General features: G+C 45.6%; 1 protein-coding gene across 1 annotated transcript in view; it reads right to left on the reverse strand.

The window, feature by feature from the left end:
• Positions 1 to 14,489, reverse strand: part of RPL23 (ribosomal protein L23) — a 35,182-nt gene extending 20,693 nt beyond the window's left edge. The window contains exons 1-4 of the mRNA XM_073608282.1: positions 14,416 to 14,489; positions 10,274 to 10,357; positions 7,082 to 7,210; positions 6,802 to 6,915 (exon numbers count right to left, since the gene is read on the reverse strand). Coding sequence (XP_073464383.1) covers positions 6,802 to 6,915; positions 7,082 to 7,210; positions 10,274 to 10,357; positions 14,416 to 14,428 — 340 coding nt within the window. The 5' untranslated portion in view covers positions 14,429 to 14,489. The remainder of the gene's footprint in view (positions 1 to 6,801; positions 6,916 to 7,081; positions 7,211 to 10,273; positions 10,358 to 14,415) is intronic.
• Between the last annotated feature and the right edge of the window lie 4,271 nt (positions 14,490 to 18,760).

The following is an 18,760-nucleotide window of genomic DNA, read 5'->3' on the forward strand; positions in this document are numbered from 1 at the left end:
AGCGAGAGAGAAGTCCACGAGAGAGAGAGAGAGTCCCACGATGAGAGAGAGAGAGTCCACGAGAAGAGGTCACTGAGAGAGCGGTCCACGCGAGAGGCGTCCACGAGAGAGAGCGTCCACGAGAGAGAGAGAGTCCACGAGAGAGAGAGATCCACGAGAGAGAGAGCGTCCACGAGAGAGAGCGTCCACGAGAGAGAGCGTCCACGAGAGAGAGCGTCCACGAGAGAGAGCGTCCACGAGAGAGAGCGTCACGAGAGAGAGCGTCCACGAGAGAGAGCGTCCACGAGAGAGAGCGTCCACGAGAGAGAGCGTCCACGAGAGAGAGCGTCCACGAGAGAGAGCGTCCACGAGAGAGAGCGTCCACGAGAGAGAGCGTCCACGGAGAGAGAGCGTCCACGAGAGAGAGCAGTCCACGAGAGAGAGCGTCCACGAGAGAGAGTCGTCCACGAGAGAGAGAGTCCACGAGAGAGAGTCCACGAGAGAGAGAGTCCCACGAGAGAGAGAGTCCACGCAGAGAGAGAGTCCACGAGAGAGAGAGTCCACGAGAGAGACGAGAGCGTCCACGAGAGAGAGAGTCCACAGAGAGAGAGAGAGTCCACGAGAGAGAGAGAGAGTCCACGAGAGAGAGAGAGTCCACGAGAGAGAGAGAGTCCACGAGAGAGAGAGAGAGTCCACGAGAGAGAGAGAGAGTCCACGAGAGAGAGAGAGAGTCCACGAGAGAGAGAGAGAGTCCACGAGAGAGAGAGAGAGTCCACGAGAGAGAGAGAGAGTCCACGAGAGAGAGAGAGAGTCCACGAGAGAGAGAGTCCACGAGAGGAGAGAGAGTCCACGAGAGAGAGAGCGTCCACCGAGAGAGAGAGCGTCCACGAGAGAGAGAGCGTCCACGAGAGAGAGAGCGTCCACGAGAGAGAGAGCGTCCACGAGAGAGAGAGCGTCCACGAAGAGAGAGAGTCCACGAGAGAGAGAGAGTCCACGAGAGAGAGAGAGGTCCACGAGAGAGAGAGAGTCCACGAGAGAGAGAGTCCCACGAGAGAGAGAGAGTCCACGAGAGAGAGAGAGTCCACGAGAGAGAGAGAGTCCACGAGAGAGAGAGAGTCCACGAGAGAGAGAGAGTCCACGAGAGAGAGAGAGTCCACGAGAGAGAGAGAGTCCACGAGAGAGAGAGAGTCCACGAGAGAGAGAGAGTCCACGAGAGAGAGTCCCACGAGAGAGAGTCCACGAGAGAGAGTCCACGAGAAGAGAGAGAGGGCGCGAGAGAGAGAGGGCGCGAGAGAGAGAGAGCGGGCGCGATGAGAGAGAGAGGCGCGAGAGAGAGAGAGGGGCGCGAGAGAGAGAGAGGGCGCGAGAGAGAGAGAGGGCGCGAGAGAGAGAGAGGGCGCGAGAGAGAGAGGGGCGCGAGAGAGAGAGAGGGCGCGAGAGAGAGAGGGCGCGAGAGAGAGAGAGGGGCGCGAGAGAGAGAGAGGGCGCGAGAGAGAGAGGGCAGCGAGAGAGAGAGGCGAGAGAGAGAGCCGAGAGAGTCGAGAGTCGAGAGAGAGAGAGAGCGCGAGAGACGAGAGCGAGGAGAGAGAGAGCGCTGAGAGAGAGAGAGCGCGAGAGAGAGAGAGCGCGAGAGAGAGGAGAGCGCGAGAGAGAGAGCGCGAGAGAGAGAGAGCGCGAGAGAGAAGAGCGCGAGAAGAGAGCGCGAGAGAGAGAGCGCGAGAGAGAGAGCGCGAGAGAGAGAGCGCGAGAGAGAGAGAGCGCGAGAGAGAGAGAGCGCGAGAGAGAGAGAGCGCGAGACTCGAGGAGAGCACGAGAGAGAGAGAGCACGAGAGAGAGAGAGAGAGCACGAGAGAGAGAGAGAGGCGAGCGCGAGAGAGAGAGAGAGCGCGAGAAGAGAGAGAGAGAGCGCGAGAGAGAGAGAGCGCGAGAGAGAGAGAGAGCGCGAGAGAGAGAGAGAGCGCGAGAGAGAGAGAGAGCGCGAGAGAGAGAGAGCACGAGAGAGACACGAGAGAGAGAACGAGAGAGAGAGAGAGAGAGAGAGAGAGAGAGAGAGAGAAAGAGAACGAGAGAGAGAGAGAGAGAGAACGAGAGAGAGAGAGAGAGAGAGAACGAGAGAGAGAACACGAGAGCTCATTTTGCCCTGTACAAATTAGTAAGACCTCATCTAAAATAAGATCAGTTTTGGGCACCAGATCTCAAAAAGGATAAATTGGGGAACTGGTGAAAGTTCAACCAAACGGATAAGAGGCATGGAGGAGCTCAGATTAGAGGAATTCCCTCTGAGAAGATTAGGGGGGAGATATGATCAACATGTACAAATACATAAGTGGTCCATATAGTGAACTTGGTGTTGAGTTATTAACTTTAAAGGTCATCACGGAGGACAAGGGGGCACTCTTCGCGTTTAGAGGGAAAAAAAAAAAGATTTAATCTCCAATACAGAAAGGTTTTACAGTAAGAGCTGTGAAAATGTGGAATAGACTCCCTCCAGGAGGTGGTTCTGGCAAGCTCAGTAGATCGCTTTTAAAAAAAAAAAAAAAAAAAAAAAGCCTGGATTCTTCCTAAACGTAAATACAACTGGGTAATATTTATAGGTAAAGTTGATCCAGGAAAATCTGATTGCCTCTCAGGGGGATCAGGAAATAAAAGTTTTTCCCCCTGCTGTAGCAAACTGGAGCATGTTTTGTTGGGGTTTTTTTGCCTTCCTCGGGATTAAGTGTGGGTGAAGGATTGTGTATATGGGATTGTATTTTTTTTTTTTTGAGCTAGATGGACTTTTGATGTAAACGTCCCAGAAAGTCAAAGACAGACTGCTTGAGTTCCAGGGCTCACTTGGAGCATCTGCATCCAAATTGCTCCAGTAACTGGGCACAACTGAAGTCTAAAGTGGACATGGATGTCCCTGTGGACATCAGGAAGACCTTGGACCTGTCCAACACAGAGCTGCAGAAAACTGATGACGCTATAACTATAGGGGTCCCATGTTTCAGACTACAGGCATTAGCTCCCTATGGGGATACTGGGGTAAATGCCCCAAGAACCACTAGGGGAGCATGGGCTAAAGTCACCTGTAGCAGCAAACTGCCCTGTGTCTTTGAAGAGAATGTGTTGCCTCACATAGCAGTAAGCAACTAGGCCTGATGAAAGGTGAGGCCTCAAGACTTGGCCAGTTGATGCTGCTGAGGGTTTCAGATGGTCAGAGGTGACAAGGTCACTGTTGGCAGGCAGTGGAACCAAAGTGGTGAGCCACATGGTGCTTCAACAGTTGAACAGCGCATTGTGCTGAATGTTGGGCTGGTATTGAGCACAAGCAGTTCACCAAGCAGATTACACCCATGCTTGAGCATTTAGCTTTAATTCTTACCACAGAGAAAAATTCCAATTTGAATAGAGACCAGCTGTATGCTGGGTAAAGGAGGTGTTTTAAGGGGGCCATCTGCAACTTTTCCGTTTGCAGCTTTCTCAATCTTATGAAGGACTGTTCCAATTCTTATGTCCACCAATGGACAAAGTATGCTTTACACTTCCTTGCCTCCTCAGGGCCAGTACACCTCGTTTCTCATTCAGCACTCCCACCAGCCTTAGAAGCACTCACAGTCCAGACTTTTGCAACAGAAATTACAGCTACACTGGGTCATGCCAAACATAAAGTGAGGAAACAGCCACAATGATCTAAGGCCAGAATAATCACAAAGCAGGAGTCAGTTTTGACTTGCACTTATTGAAGATATAGTAATTACAGGGGGAAAAAAAAAAAAAAAAAAAAAAACACCACACACCAACACCAGGAATAGTGCTTACCACGAAGTGGCGCCTGTGTGCTGGTGGCCAACTGAAATTTTATGTCCTCTCCCCACGGCTACCTCTGCAGCAGCAATTTCCCAGTACTGCAGGGGTTAATATGAGTGGCTGGCACCTGTAATTGGCACACTGTGCAAACTATGCCCACTTGTTTCGATCCCCATGCCCTAGCCATAGAAGTTGTGCTAACAGTTCCCACAATGAAAAGCGCTCTATGACTAGAGGGTAGGTTGATTAATAGAAATCTCTGCCACCTTCAATTTCTTTTGTGGGAACTGATATGACAAACAAGGACAGAAAGGGTGGCCATTCACACTGACCGGAAGACCGATGCGGGACACAGGACTTAAGATTTAAATCAAACAGCAGCCACCAGCACATGGGACACTTCAGTCAATGCAAGTACCAACTCTGGTGCTACAAAAAAATAAAAAGGTTTTACATTTCAGATTTAAAAGTGATTTTTTTTTTTCTAGAAAAATAAACAGATTTTACAAACATGGAGCTGTGGAATGGTAGAAGAGGAAGCGCCACCCGAGTGTATTATAGAATGCTTTTAATGACACAAGGTAAGGTTAAACTTACATGATTAAAACATTAAAAAGGCTCATCTGTGTATATGTGGTCCATGGTGTGGTTCCTGCAAATCGTTGGTTATCGGCCAGGAACTCCTTCTGTGGCCATCAGGAAGAGGCTGGAACGCACGTGACATCACGGGTCATCCGATCACTTCCGGGGGCAGCTTTACCCAAGGAGAGAAGCTGTGGATAGGCTACGCGCTCTGAGCAGCTGCTCCTTCAACAGGCCCAGCTGTTCCGAGCGCGTAAGCTATCCACAGCTTCTCTCCTTGGGTGAAGCCCTCCCCCGGAAGTGTTCTGACGACCCGTGATGTCACACACGTTACACGCCGCCCCCAGCCTCTTCCTGATGGCCACAGAAGGAGCTCCTGGCCGATAACAAACGACCTGCAACATGGACCACATATACACAGAAGAGCCTTTTTTAATGTTTTAATCCTGTAAGCATGACCTTACTTTGTGTTATTAAAAGCATTTTTATAATACTACTCAGGTGGCGCTTACTTTTCCACCCTTTTCTTGCCTACTACAGAGCCAGCTCTCTGAGGATAGCAGCCACCTTTGACCAGCTACTATACTTGCTTAAACCGCCAGTCACTTGCTTAACTCTTGAACTGCCAGTCTGATTGTTATGGACTGATTGCCTAGCCATTTTACATCCCAAGTATTGTATGCACCTGTGTATTTGCACTTACAGTTACCAATACTATTTCTGTAAACACGGAGCTGTGGTATGCCCCGCCCCATCTCCTCATTGGCCAACTGACCGATTGACAGCAGCAGGAGCCAATGGTGCCGCTTAAGTGCCTCAGCAAATGGGGTGGGTTTGAAGTCCTGGACGGCTGAGGCAGTCAGACATCCCTGGATCGAGATGTGGCTCAGGTTATTAGGGGAGATGCTGCACATAGGCTTTTTATCCTAATGCACCGAATGCATTAAGGAAAAAATAAATAAATAAATAAAAAAAGTAACAAAGGGTGTTAAAAAGAATATTTCATTTTTTTTTAGCACAACGGACGCTTGTGTAATAGGACCCTTCTATGTGCATTAGCAACAGAGTGTATAAGTAAAAAAAAAAAAAAGTTTTTAAAGTTATTGAAGAAACTAATAGGTGGCAAAAGTAAACAAAAAATAGGTTTCTCGCTTAACCACTTAACTAGTTAGCATGGCCGCGCAATTGTCATTCAAAGTGCGACAGCGCTGAAAGCTGAAAAATGGCTTGGGCAGGAAGGGGGTCAAGTAACCTGTAGGCAAGGTGGTTAAGGACCACAAGGATTTGCCCCCTTAATGACCAGGCCATTTTTTGCGATACAGCACTGGGTAGCTTTAACCGACAATTGCGTGACGCTGTACCCAAACAAAACCGACATCCCCCCCCCCCCCCCCCCCCCCCAATAAAGCTTTCTTTGGGTACCATTTGATCACCTCTGCGGTTTCATTTTTTTGCGCTATAAACAAAGAGAGAAAAACCCCACACACACTTTGCTATAATACATAACAAAAACATTCATTAGTTTAGGCCGATATAGATAGATATTTTTGAAGAAATTTTTTTTATCGCAATAGGAGTATATTGATTGGTTTGCGCAAAAGTTATTGCAACTACAAAACTATGGGATAGATTTAGGGACGTATATTTTTACTAGTAATGTCGGAGATCTACGGTTTTTAGCGGGATTGCGGCGTACAAATCTGACCCCAAATTACACTTTTTGGGGACCAGTGACATTACTACATTGATCAGTGCTATAAAAAAAGCACTGATCAATGTAAAAAATTACACTGGCAGGGAAGGGGTTAACACTAGGGGGCAATCAAGGTTATAAGGGTGTTCTAACTGTAAGGGGGGGGGGGCTGGGCTGCCAGGGACATGTCAGATCTTCTGTTCCCAGTGATTGGGAACAGTGATCTGTCATGTCATCTGGCAGAAAGGGGATCTGCTCGTTTACACGGGCAGATATTCATTCTGCCTCTGTACTAGGCAATCGCGGGTCGCCGGCAGACAGAGTCCGTCCAACACATGGGCTAGCCCCCCGCAGAGTGTGCGCCTGCACAAGCCGCCGTACAGCTACGGTGATTCGTGCAGGAGAGCAGACCTGCCAGGATATAGCGACGGCGGCTGGTCAGCAAGTGGTTAAAAAAAACAACAAACCTAATGGACGACTTCTGTTCAGATCCATCTGAACAGAAAAGGAGGTAGCCTTGTTCCATAAAAAAAGATTCTGAAAGGACGCAGATGTAAACAAATGGATTGCGGGTTTCCATCCAAAAACGGAACACTTGTGTGAAACAATCCTAATTAAAAGTAGCATATGCAAATCCTTCAAGCCTACGTAGAGCCTGAGCCTGTTTGAGGGGGCTCTATCTAGGTTCCAGCAGAATACTAGATTCTTCCCGATTAATTTGCCCCTGCGCACATTGGGAAATTTTATGCAATACATACCTTTCATCTCTCCTTTATTATTCACTATCACCCCCGCATTGTCTTCAAAATACAAGAACACACCATCTTTTCTCCGGTATGATTTTCGTTGTCTTATTACCACTGCAGGATGCACTGTTGAGGTGAAAATAAATCCCATTTACATTTAAGATCTTATGTTATGAAGTAATAAAGCAGATGCTGCCTAGAAAACAGCAAAAGTTATGTTTATGAAACAAGGGGACCAATTTACAATATCCCATATGTCATTTTATTGCGTGTGAGGATACCAAAACACCACCTTTTTTACGAAGTTCAGGTTTTCCTTTTTTAACTGTGGCCATCACCATGTCACCAACACCAGCAGCTGGCAATCTGTTCAGGCGACCTTTGATTCCTTTTACAGAAATGATGTACAAATTCTTGGCACCTAATATAAAAAAAAAAAAAAAAAAAAAAATTAAAACACACAGAAATGTTCACATAAGAGGACCAAGCAGCATTGTATCAAGGCCAATCGAAGTAGCACAGCGCATACAGCAGCAATGCACACTTTACTTCTACAACTCAGCAGAGTACTAAACACACCAGCCTATCATAGTTCCCCATAAATTTGGATGCATTAGAAAGCAAGTCATTTTACTTCATTAACATTGTAATTCAGGTCAATTTTTAGTGAAGTTGTTACATTTCCCAGAACCATTTTATCCTTTAAAAGTCTAACTCGCAGATGGAAACTTCACAGGAAGCTATTTTATCTACACACATCTTCCTCTGATTCTGAGGCAGGCATCTGTGATCTCCACCTCAGCCAGAGAAACGTGCACATTCATAAAATACAAAGTGCTTAGCCCAACTCGATTTTGTTTTAGGACTAGGCGATAAGTTACTGTCACGCTGCTGGACCATCACTGTACACTATATGTAACTGAGGGTACATTCAGTTTACAGTGTGCCCAACAGGCACCTCTTAAAGTAAAGAGATTATCTTGCTTCGGCCAGCTTGGCCCAAACAAGCTGAAAAGGCACAAGAAACCTAGAGTTAAGCTCCATTTATTTAAAAAAGGTACTTGTATAGCGCTGTCAATTTACGCAGCACTTTACATATATATTGTGCATTCACATCAGTCCCTACCCTCAAGGAGCTTACAATCTAAGGTCCCCGACTCACATTCATACTAGGGCCAATTTAGACAGGATCTAATTAACCTGCCAACATGTCTGGAGTGTGGAAGGAAACCCACACAGGCACAGGGAGAACATTGCAAACTCCAGGCAGGTGGTGTTGCGATTGGGATTCGAACCAGCAACCCTTTTGCTGCTAGGCAAAAGTGCCATCCAGTACACCACTGTGCTTTAACCCTTTCACTGCCAAGTCCATATAGACCTATAGAAGTGCCTGTAGGTGGCCAAGTCTTTACGGATCCAATTTCTCCCTTTCCTATAAGCTTATGGTCACTTCAAAAAGACCATAAGCTTATAGAATTGTTCAGAAGATCCAGATGTGCCCCCCCCCCCCCCCCCCGCCACTGTCAGACAACACCCCCCCCCCCCCACCAATCCATGTCCGCTCTGAGCGGCATCTCTTCTCCCCCTCCCACAGCTTCTCCCTGCACTGAACTCCGTGATCTGTCAGGTTGGGAAGTGCTGTGGGTGAAGTTGGGGCTTAGTAAGCATGTGTTTACTAAGCTCCCTACTGTAGTAGAGGGCGCCTGCAGCGATCACTACTGATCACTCCTATATGCCCACTGACAGCTGATCATAGTAAACGCGAGTGTTACTATCAGACTGTCATTTTTCTGAATGAATTAGGAATCACTATACAGATTCCTTATTCATTCAAGTAAAGTGCTACAGAGAAAAGGACCATCTTCAGTGCCTTTATCTGGCTCAGAAAAAGATATGGGGGTCCGTTTAGACCTCTGATATCTCACCAGACACCCCAGGCCCGCCCACCTCCATGATGACGGTACACAAACACCTATCCATCCTGATTGGCCAGGAGGTGAAGCCAGAAGACAATAGCGAATATTAAATTCACTTTTGTCACAAGTAGGTGGGTTCAGGGTGCAATGCTCTGCGCCCGGAGCCCAACCTTTTTCAAGTCAATTAGAGCCTCTGGCTCGAGGGGTGGGTGTGTGTATATATATATATATATATATATATATATATATATATATATATATATATATATATATATATATACATACATACACACACACACACTTTTTGTTCGGTTATAACCTCTTTTCATAAATTGAGGCCAAAATTATTACTTTGGTGAAAATAACCCAAATCAGTGTATATCATTTAGTCTGTAGAAGAAAAAGTTATAGGGTCTACAAACCACGATATAGAAGATAATGCACAAGATTTTGCCAGCATTTTATTGTGCTTATGGTAGGAATTTCCATAGGTCATGCGACTCAAAACTGCATCAAAAACGTAAAAAATGAGTTATTGCTGCGCTTTTAAATGCATTTCAATGGAGAGCTGCGTCTTTGGTGTGTGTTTTTTTTTTTTTTGACCAAAAATGCAGCAAGATTAACACAACGGAAGCGCAACAGACCAGTGTGAAGACATATAGAATTTAAAGGGATGCATTTCTCTTGAGCTTTTCTGCACTAAAGGGGTCGACAATGGCCAACAAAAATTTAAATTCATATTAATTAAAAAGTTGAATACAATTTAATTCTATATAAAAAAAGAAGTAATTTTCTGTTTCGGCCAAGTGCATCCTGAATTTTCGGTTTGATCGACCCTGATGTACTGATGGCTTTTCTCATTTCTTGAGGCCCAAAATGCCAGAACAGTACAAATATACCCCAAATGACCATTTTTGGAAAGTAGAAAGTCCAAGGTAAGAGGCATGGCGAGTTTTTTGAAGTTCCATTTTTTTTTGGGAAAAAAAAAAAAAAAAAGTTTCTTCCACAATTTACATTTTTTAAAATATGTTACTATTTTTGGAGAGGTGATCAGGATTTTTATTTTTTAACTACACACTATGATTGCTTAGAATTTAGAATTATAAGCAATCACTTTTTCTGAATGAAAACTATCCATCCAGTGTTGACTATTGTAATAGCCAATTACAGACTGGCCCTGTCTGTACCATGTGATCACTGACCAATCACAGAGCTCATCACAATAGTACACAATGAACGGCATGAATCAAAGCCTTTCATTGTGTACAATTGTCATGTCATCTGCTGTGTTTGGCCACGGTAATCACATAGTACCAGCAGCAAGCCGGTACAGTGGTCTGTCATCGGCTGTGCCTGATAGACACAGTGGGTGAGGGGGTTAAAGAGCTAAAATGGTCTGTATGTTCCAGTATACAGTAGATGTCCTCTGTGCAGATGACTTGTTATATTCAACATTATGACAAAACTAAGCCCACCCAGAAGAATGCTGCTTTTAGTTTCGCTTTGATAAAAGTAAACATGAGACTTTGAAAAACTAGAACACACAAATATCTTCGTATTCAACATACCGGTGTTATCAGCACAGTTAATGACCGCTCCCACAGGGAGACCGAGGGAGATGCGAAACTTCGCACCAGAAGAACCTCCACGTCCTAAAAACAGAAACGAATGCCAGTTTATAAAGATGTCAACTGTATACTTAATTTAAAGCAACCGTTGCAAAAGTCCATCACAGGTTAGAAGCTGCACCCACAAAGAAATAAAATGCCTCCAATTGGTCTGTGTCTGCAAACACTGCTCCATAAAGAGAAGAATCCTGGAAGCCTAAATCTTCCATGTCCCCACTGTGTTCAGCGATTCCTCCTACAGACCCTTATGTCACTGCTGTGTCCAAGGTGTAGGCAAGTATTTTTGCAGGTACATTTAAGGGCTCCTTCATGCAAACTGTGTGCATTCAGGACTGTGCACCTGCACAGATGTCAAATTGTGAGCAGTGGCAGTTTGGCTGCTGCGTCCTAATTGTCATCAATGAGACTGCCTACACAGGAATGCACAGGCATACACTGTTGCAGTGTGGCCTAAATTCACTCAAATGGGTGGCATTCAGCAGCCAAACAAGAAAAGGGTATAATGTTTGTGGCCACAAAGCTAAGGATCACAGCCCAGTGTGTGTACAACCTCTTCCGGCTGCTGTGATATCGTGGAGTATATCTGAGCCTAGGTTCACATTGAAGCAATTTTGACATGTCAAATCAGCAGCTATTGCACCGTCCGTATCGGTGCGGCGCAGCACAGATTCCCAAAAGTAGTTTCTGTATTACTTCTGGTGACTTCGGGGGGAGATTTGAATAGACCAGAGTTTCTCAACACCATGTCCTCAAGGGGCCCCAACAGGTCATGTTTTCAGGCTTCCCATTATTTTGCACAGGTGATTTGATCAGTTTCCCTGCCTTAGTAATTACCACAGCTGTTTCATCTGAAGAAAATCCTGAAAACATGACCTGTTGGGAAGCCTTGAGGACTGGAGTTGAGAAACATTGGTATAGACATCTGTGCAGGAATGCGCACAGATGTCTGTCAAATCGTCCCTGAAGTTGGACTGCATTGCCGGGTGGAAATCAGGCGAGTTCAGCCGAACGCGCCCGATTTCTAACCCCCTCCAATGTGAACCTAGGCCAAAGGCAAAAATGTCCCAGTTTTGACCAGAAAGGATTTAGAACACCTGTCAGGGTTTTTTTTTTTTTTTGTCTGTGCCTCCATAAGGGAATTCACCCCATTTACCCTGTTCACCGTTATCAACTTAAGTAAAAAAAAAAAAAAAAAAAAAAAAAAATCTAATTTTGGGTTGTCACCAGACCGATAAGAGGGTAAATCTTCCAATGGGGGATACTAGTTACGGTGACAACCAGGGATTCCCTCATTTTGAAGGGATATCTTTTCATGTTCTGTTTCGGCAATAGGACAGGAAATGAAAATAAAATAACTTTACGCTATTCAAAATGGAAAAAGTTTAGCCTTTAAAGATGAAGTAAACCCTGATCGGTTTACTTCCGCTTTGTTTCCCTGCAAAGGTAAAGCATAATGGGCTACTATGCATCGCATAGTAGCCCATTATGTATCACTTACCTGACACAGGAGCCTGCGATGTCACCGCTCTGCCCTCTGCTACGGAGCATCCATCTTCTTTCCGGGTACCGTGTCTCCGGCTGTGATCGGCCGGAGCCGCCACTAACGGCATATCGCACATGTGCCGTAGACAGCAGTGCCTGTCTTTTTGCAAATATCTCCTAAACTGTGTAGGTTTAGGAGATATCTCTTGGATCTACAGGTAAGCCTTAATCTAGGCTTACCTGTAGGTCAAAGTGGTCTGTAAGGGTTTACAACCACTTTAAGACGGGTGGTAAAACTGTGGCTCAACGGCCTATTTCTACCATCCCCTGACCGCAAATGTAAATCAACCATTTTTCTGTGATTAAAAGAGAACTAAAAACAAAACTTTAACGTTTGGGAGAGAGTAGAGAGGGTTTAGAACACGTGCGGTTTTAATTGCTGTCTATGCCCCTGTTGTGGAGATTTTGGGGTGTCACCAGAAAAGGAATAGAGGAGTATCTTCCAAAGGGGATACTAGTTCTGATGGACATATCCTCTTACTTCCGGTTGTAGCTAAGGGAAATCTCCCCGATTGGACACCGATTTAAAAAAAAAAAAAAAAAAAAAAAAGGGGGGGGGGGGGGGGGAGAAAAGACAGGGGTTATAACCCCTCATTTATGCTATTCAAAAAAACAAAAGTTTTGGCTTTAGCTCTACTTTAACCGGTTCCCGACTGGCGCACGCCGATGTACGTTGACAGAATAGCACGGCTGGGCAAATGGGCGTACTCGTACGTCCCTTTAAAATTTGCCGACATTGCGTGCGGGCTGCGAGCTCCGCGAGTCGGGTCGCGGGTCCAGCGGACTTGAACGCCTCATGGAGTGAAAGAACGGGGAGATGCTAATGTAAACAAGCATCTCCCCCTTCCGCCTAGTGACAGTGTCACTGATATCTGCTCCCTGTGATCGGGAGCAGAGATCAGTGACATGTCACACCCCCCCCCCCCACAGTTAGAAACACTCCCCAGGACATACTTAACTCCTACACTGCCCCCTAGTGGTTAACCCCTTCACTGCCAGTGTCATTTACACAGGAATCTGTGCATTTGTATAGCACTGATTGTTGTATAAATGACAATGGTCCCAAAAATGTCCGACGTGTCCGCCATAACGTTGCACTCACGATAAAAAAAAAAAAAAAAAAAAAAAAAATGAATAAATATCGCTGATCACCATTACTAGTAAAAAAAAAAAAAAAAAAAATTATTAATAAAAAGGCCATAGAAACTATCCCCTATTTTGTAGACGCTATAACTTTTGCACAAACCAAACACTTATTGCGATTTTTTTTTTTTACCAAAAATATGTAGAAGAATACATATCGGCCTAAACTGAGGGGAAAAAAAAAAAAAAGTTTCTTCTTTTTAAAATTTTTTGGGGATATTATAGCAAAACAATGCGTTTTTCTAAAAATTGTCGCTTTTTTTGTTTACAGGGGAAAAAAATTAAAAACGCAGAGGTGATCATATACCAAAAGCTCTATTTGTGAGAAAAATAAAGGACGTCAATTTTGTTTCGGAGCCACGTCATAGGACCGCGCAATTGTCAGTTAAAGCGACGCAGTGCCGAATCGCAAAAAACGCACTGGTCAGGAAGAAGGTAAATTCTTCCGGGGCTGTAGTGGTTAAAGTGATAGAAAAAAAAATATATATATAAAAAAAAAAAAAAAAAAAAAATCTTCCCTTGCAAGTTAAGAGCATAAATGTGCTAGTATGCAACACATTATGAAAGGTTTACCAAATGAACTCCTCCAATGGGGCACTGGCACCACTGAGGGCTTCCATCTTCACTTGGTATTCCTACAGGATTTACAGGCTCCAGCTGTTTGAATGACTGAGCCCCCAATCATAGGTTACTTCCATGGCACAGCTCTGTCAATGAACAACATGCCGTCCACACACCGGTGTCATCACCGGCTGCTACTAAATATCTTGTAAACACGCACTGCTTTTAGGAGATATGTACTGTACCTCCCGGTTAAGTTTTATTATAGGTTTGCCTGTAGGTAAAAAATAAGCAGACTCTGCTTTGCCACCACAACCAACCATTGTAAAACATCACACAACTATATCATCATGACTAGTCTAATAAGCTGACAGTAGTGATCTAAGTAGTTATTCAGAAACAGTATTCATAAAAATCAATAGTATTTATTGGTCAGAATTACAAGCAAGGCGCGCACACACACACACGCGAGATATTCCAACAGCTCTAATGCTTTTCAACCAAAGTACATCTTTATACTAAAATATATAAAGTTAGCAAAAACCAGTGCAACACTGACCGGAGCCCACACGAAGAACAACGCTACAGACATAATACACACTCTCCACCTCACACCCTGCCTGACAGGATCATTCCCCGACTATAAACATGGCTGCCTGTGGTTGTTTTTTTCCCCTCGATGATTCCACACTATTCTCTACTACACAACCCTTGTCATAATCCCGCTAGAACATAGAGAGGAATGCAGAGAACAAAACATGGTTATTGACAAGAACGAACAACCATCGCAGACAGCGGATGGCACCAGATTACACGGCACCGCTACATACACTCACCCCTCTTAGACATCTTGGTTACCGGAAAGAGAAAGCCAGCCGCAAAGGATGCCGGAATATAGCATCCGCCGCGCGAGCAAAAGTACGGGCATGTCACGTGACATGAGCGGGCGGCGCGTAATGACGCATTTCCAGTGGTTCTGCGAGTGTGTTGTACGGGTTGTGAAGAGACTTGATCCGTGATAGTAGAGTGCAGCCTGTGGAAAGTTAAATTTGTACTTTTACCCACACAATAGGTTAATGGCAAAGATATCAATTGAGTGACAGTATTTATAGGCTGGTAAAGTTTCTAATTTTGAAAAACAGGCAGTACTGATGGGGCGTGATTTAACCACTGGCTGTCCTTGCACTTTTGACATTTCTCACATGTTAACCACCTCAGCTCCAGAAGGGTTTTACCTCCTTCATGACCAGGACCTTTTTTTTTGCTATGTAGCATTGCGCTAATTTAACTGGTAATTGCATGGTTATGCAACGCTGTATTCAGACGAAATTTAAATCATTTTTTTACACAAACAGCCTTCTTTTGGTTGTATTTGATTTGATCACCGCTGGCCTTTTTACTATATAAACAAAAATAGACCAAAAAATAGACAATATTTTTTGCTTTTTTAAAACATAAAAAAAAAAAAATGTCTTCACAAATTTAGGCCAAATGTCTTTGTTGATTGTCAACACAGGGATCTGGGCTGTGATTGGACACAGCTGATCAGCAGGTCTCAGCCATGAATAATTGGCTGGGACATGGTGACAGACTCCCGCTGTGTACAATCTCAGCGGGTGTCAGCAGGAAGGCACACATGCATGTGCCCTAAACCTGGAAACAGACAGCAATGTACCAGTATGCCACTTTGCCTGTACGCTGTACATTGAAGCGGTCCGCAAGTGGTTAAAATCAGAATTTATTACTAGAAAATTACTTATAACCCCCAAACATATATTTTCTGAAAGCAGAGGCCATTGAGAATAAAATGGTGGCTGTTGCATTTTTTTTTAATGGTGCACACAAAATTGAGTAGGTATTTATTAACTAGTTGCCGTCCACCCACTGTCAAATGACAGCGGGGCGGTGCGGCTCTCGTTTTCGGACGCCGTCATACGACAGCGTCCCAGAACGGCCGCTCTTGCACGCCTGCGGGGGCACGCACCGATCGCGGCCTCTCCGTGTTGCTAGGACAGGGCGCGACCCCATTCTCTGTAAAGAGCCCCGTCCGCAGCTCTTTAACCATGTGATCGGCTGTGTCCAATCACAGCCGGTCACATGTAAACATGGAGATGCCGGTAGTCGGCGCTCCTCGCCTCACACTGACGATCAGCGGCATCTCCTCGCAGGGGGCAACCAAACATGTAACCAGTGCCCTGACTACATTATAGCGCCAACAGTGTCACCAATTAGTGCCCACCACTGTCCACAAGTGCCACCAATCAGTGCCCACTAGTGATGCTAGTTACTGCCGCCTATCAGTGCTGCCCATCACTGCTGTCCATCAATGCTCATCAGTGTCGCCCATCAGTGCCACCTAACAGTGCCCATTAGTGCCGCCTATCAGTGCCACCTGATCAGTGCCCATAAGTGCCACCTCATCAATGCCCACCAGTTCAGCCTATCAGTGCTGCCTCATCAGTGCACGTCAGTGAAGGAGAAAAATTACTTAGTTACAAAATTTACTGACAGAAACAAAGTAAAAAAAAATGTTTTTTTCAAAATTTTTGGTCTCTCATTAAAAGTGCGACAGCGCTGAAAGCTGAAAAATGTCCTGGGCAGGAAGGGGGTGTAAGTGCCCTGTGGGCAAGTGATTAAATTAAATTGTCAGTAAAAGATTCACATAAGTGAAATTTAGTGCACACATATAATATTTTTTTTAAATAAAATAAAAAGTTGATGTTGCATCAAGTAATTAGATACCAAATATGTCAAGATTTAAAATTGCACACACGGGTGAAATGGCGAGCAACTTTGGTACCTAGAATTATCTATAGGTGACACTTTAAAAGCCCTTACAACTATACTTACTCTTTACAGTGATACCTCACGTGTGGTGTAAACATTGTTTCCTGACGCCTTCATGGCAGCACACACTGGGTTGTGACTCCGCCTCCACAACCTGACAGGATTGGTCTAGCTATAAAGTTGAAGAGAGATGGCCCCCCCACTATTCTCTTTTTTATCCTCACCTGACGAGATTGGATGGACATCACAGCCTCTTACTGCATCGCCCCAGCAGGATCAAGCCTCTCCTGTTTGGAAGTCCCTCCTGTACAGTCTCTAAAGGAGCTTCTATGGAGGGAACCCCGCTCTGGTGGTCTCAGGGGCATCGGCAACAAGATCATCTGGCACAGGAGTAAGCTTTAAAAAAGCTTTAAATATTGCAGTGGTCTCCTCTTTCATCCCCTATTAGTTATTTCCCCTTGTAGCAATAAGCTTATGTTATTTTTCCTCCTTTACCTTCTGGGACCTGTAGTCCCACAACACTCGGACCTCACCGACATGGCCGCCGCGTCTCTCTCTCTGCATTGCGCAGGCGCCGGGGGAGGAGATTCGGCCGTTTAGAGACCTTTGCCAGGTTCCAAGATGGCGCCGGCACACTCGCGGTGCCTCTGCACATGCGCAAAAGTGTCATTTCTGCTGCGATGACGGCGGCGTTTTTTAAAACACAGGAATGCCTGGCAGTGATCCCAGATTACTGTATAACATACAAAAGTATGTATGACCCCAAATTTCCAGGTAAGTTTCCAATCCTTCTTCCCTCTCTATATCCCAGGATTTAATTTGGTTTTTGTATGTTTTTTTCTGATCTTTGTGTATTCTTCCAGGGTTCTTTATTTTCCCACCTGCCTTTATCTGCACTGCTCATGGAGACCACTGCCCACGCAGACCACCCTCATCCAATAAGGTAAGAGGCTGTCCGCCTTGATTGGTAAGTATTGAAGAGATGAAGAAAAAAAAAGAGAGCACATCCACTAACATGGCACCTTCTGGCAGCCCTTCCAGGTCAAGACGTAAAGAACAGTCGAGCCATGCTTCAAGCAGACGATCCCGCAGAAGCCGATCATGCTCCTCATCCCATCATAGGCACTCACGCCATAGTCACTCTTGCCGTGATCACTCAAGCCACAGCCGCTCACGACATAGCCGATCACGTCATAGAAGATCACCTTCTCCACGTCGCGGTCGAAGCCAACACACCCGTCCTGCAGCAAATGCCTGCTGGGTATGTGGCGCCCCCGCTTTGCCAGATAAACTAGCATGTCGCACGTGCTTCAATGAAGCCACAAGAGAAAAAGAATCGGATGCCAGAGACGTGACCGAGCTGATCCGAGAATCCGTGCGAGAATCCATAATGGAGTCAGCAACACCTGCACCGGCCAGACCAGCTCCAAGTACTTCTTCTGCGGCTCCTGCTCGCTCAACAGAACCAGAATCCCCTTCCGAGAACATTGATCCAGAAGTACCAGCAGGGTTTGACTTCGCCCTGCTTGAACCCTTTGCAAAATCAGTCAAGGAGGCCATAGGCTGGGAGGAGCCTGAGGACACACCTCAAAAATCCCAAAAATATTTTCCAAACTTGAAAAGGGATTCAGAAGCCTTCACCTTCATTGAGGAACTAGAGGACTTAATTAAGGACTAGGGATGAGCTTCGAGTTCGAGCCAAACAGCGAACAATTTGGGGTGTTCGCGGCAAATTCGAATGTCACGGAACACCCTTTAAAAGTCTAAATCAAAAAGTGCTAATTTTAAAGGCTTATATGCATGGTATTGTCATAAAAAGTGTTTGGGGACCTGGGTCCTGCCCCAGGGGACATGGATCAATGCAAAAAAAAGTTTTAAAAAGGCCGTTTTTTCGGGAGCAGTGATTTTAATGTTTAAAGTGAAACAATAAAAGTGTAATATCCCTTTAAATTTCGTACCTGGGGGGTGTCTATAGTATGCCTATAAAGGGGCGCATGTTTCCCGTGTCACGGGGAATGCCACAGGGAAGTCCCAACATGTCCCTGTGCGTCAGAGGGGGGCGGGGTCACCGGGTGGCCCCACCCCCGTTATTTAAGAACCGTCAGAAGAGGAGAAGCGTCACACAGCGGGAGCCTCCCTCCATGCTATCATTGATGCGGAGCGGCCTGAAAAGAAGATGAAGAGAAGAAGATGAAGAGAAGAGCGGGAGCCTCCCTCCATGCCATCATGGATGCGGAGCGGCCTGAAAAGAAGATGAAGAGAAGAAGATGAAGAGAAGAGCGGGAGCCTCCCTCCATGCCATCATGGATGCGGAGCGGGCCGAGCAGAAGAAGGGAAGAAGACGCCGACGCCGTGGAGGAGATGCTGGACGAGAACACCGGAGGAAGAACATGA

This window comes from Aquarana catesbeiana, linkage group LG12 (assembly GCF_042186555.1).
Source record: "Aquarana catesbeiana isolate 2022-GZ linkage group LG12, ASM4218655v1, whole genome shotgun sequence".
Lineage (NCBI taxonomy): Eukaryota > Metazoa > Chordata > Amphibia > Anura > Ranidae > Aquarana > Aquarana catesbeiana.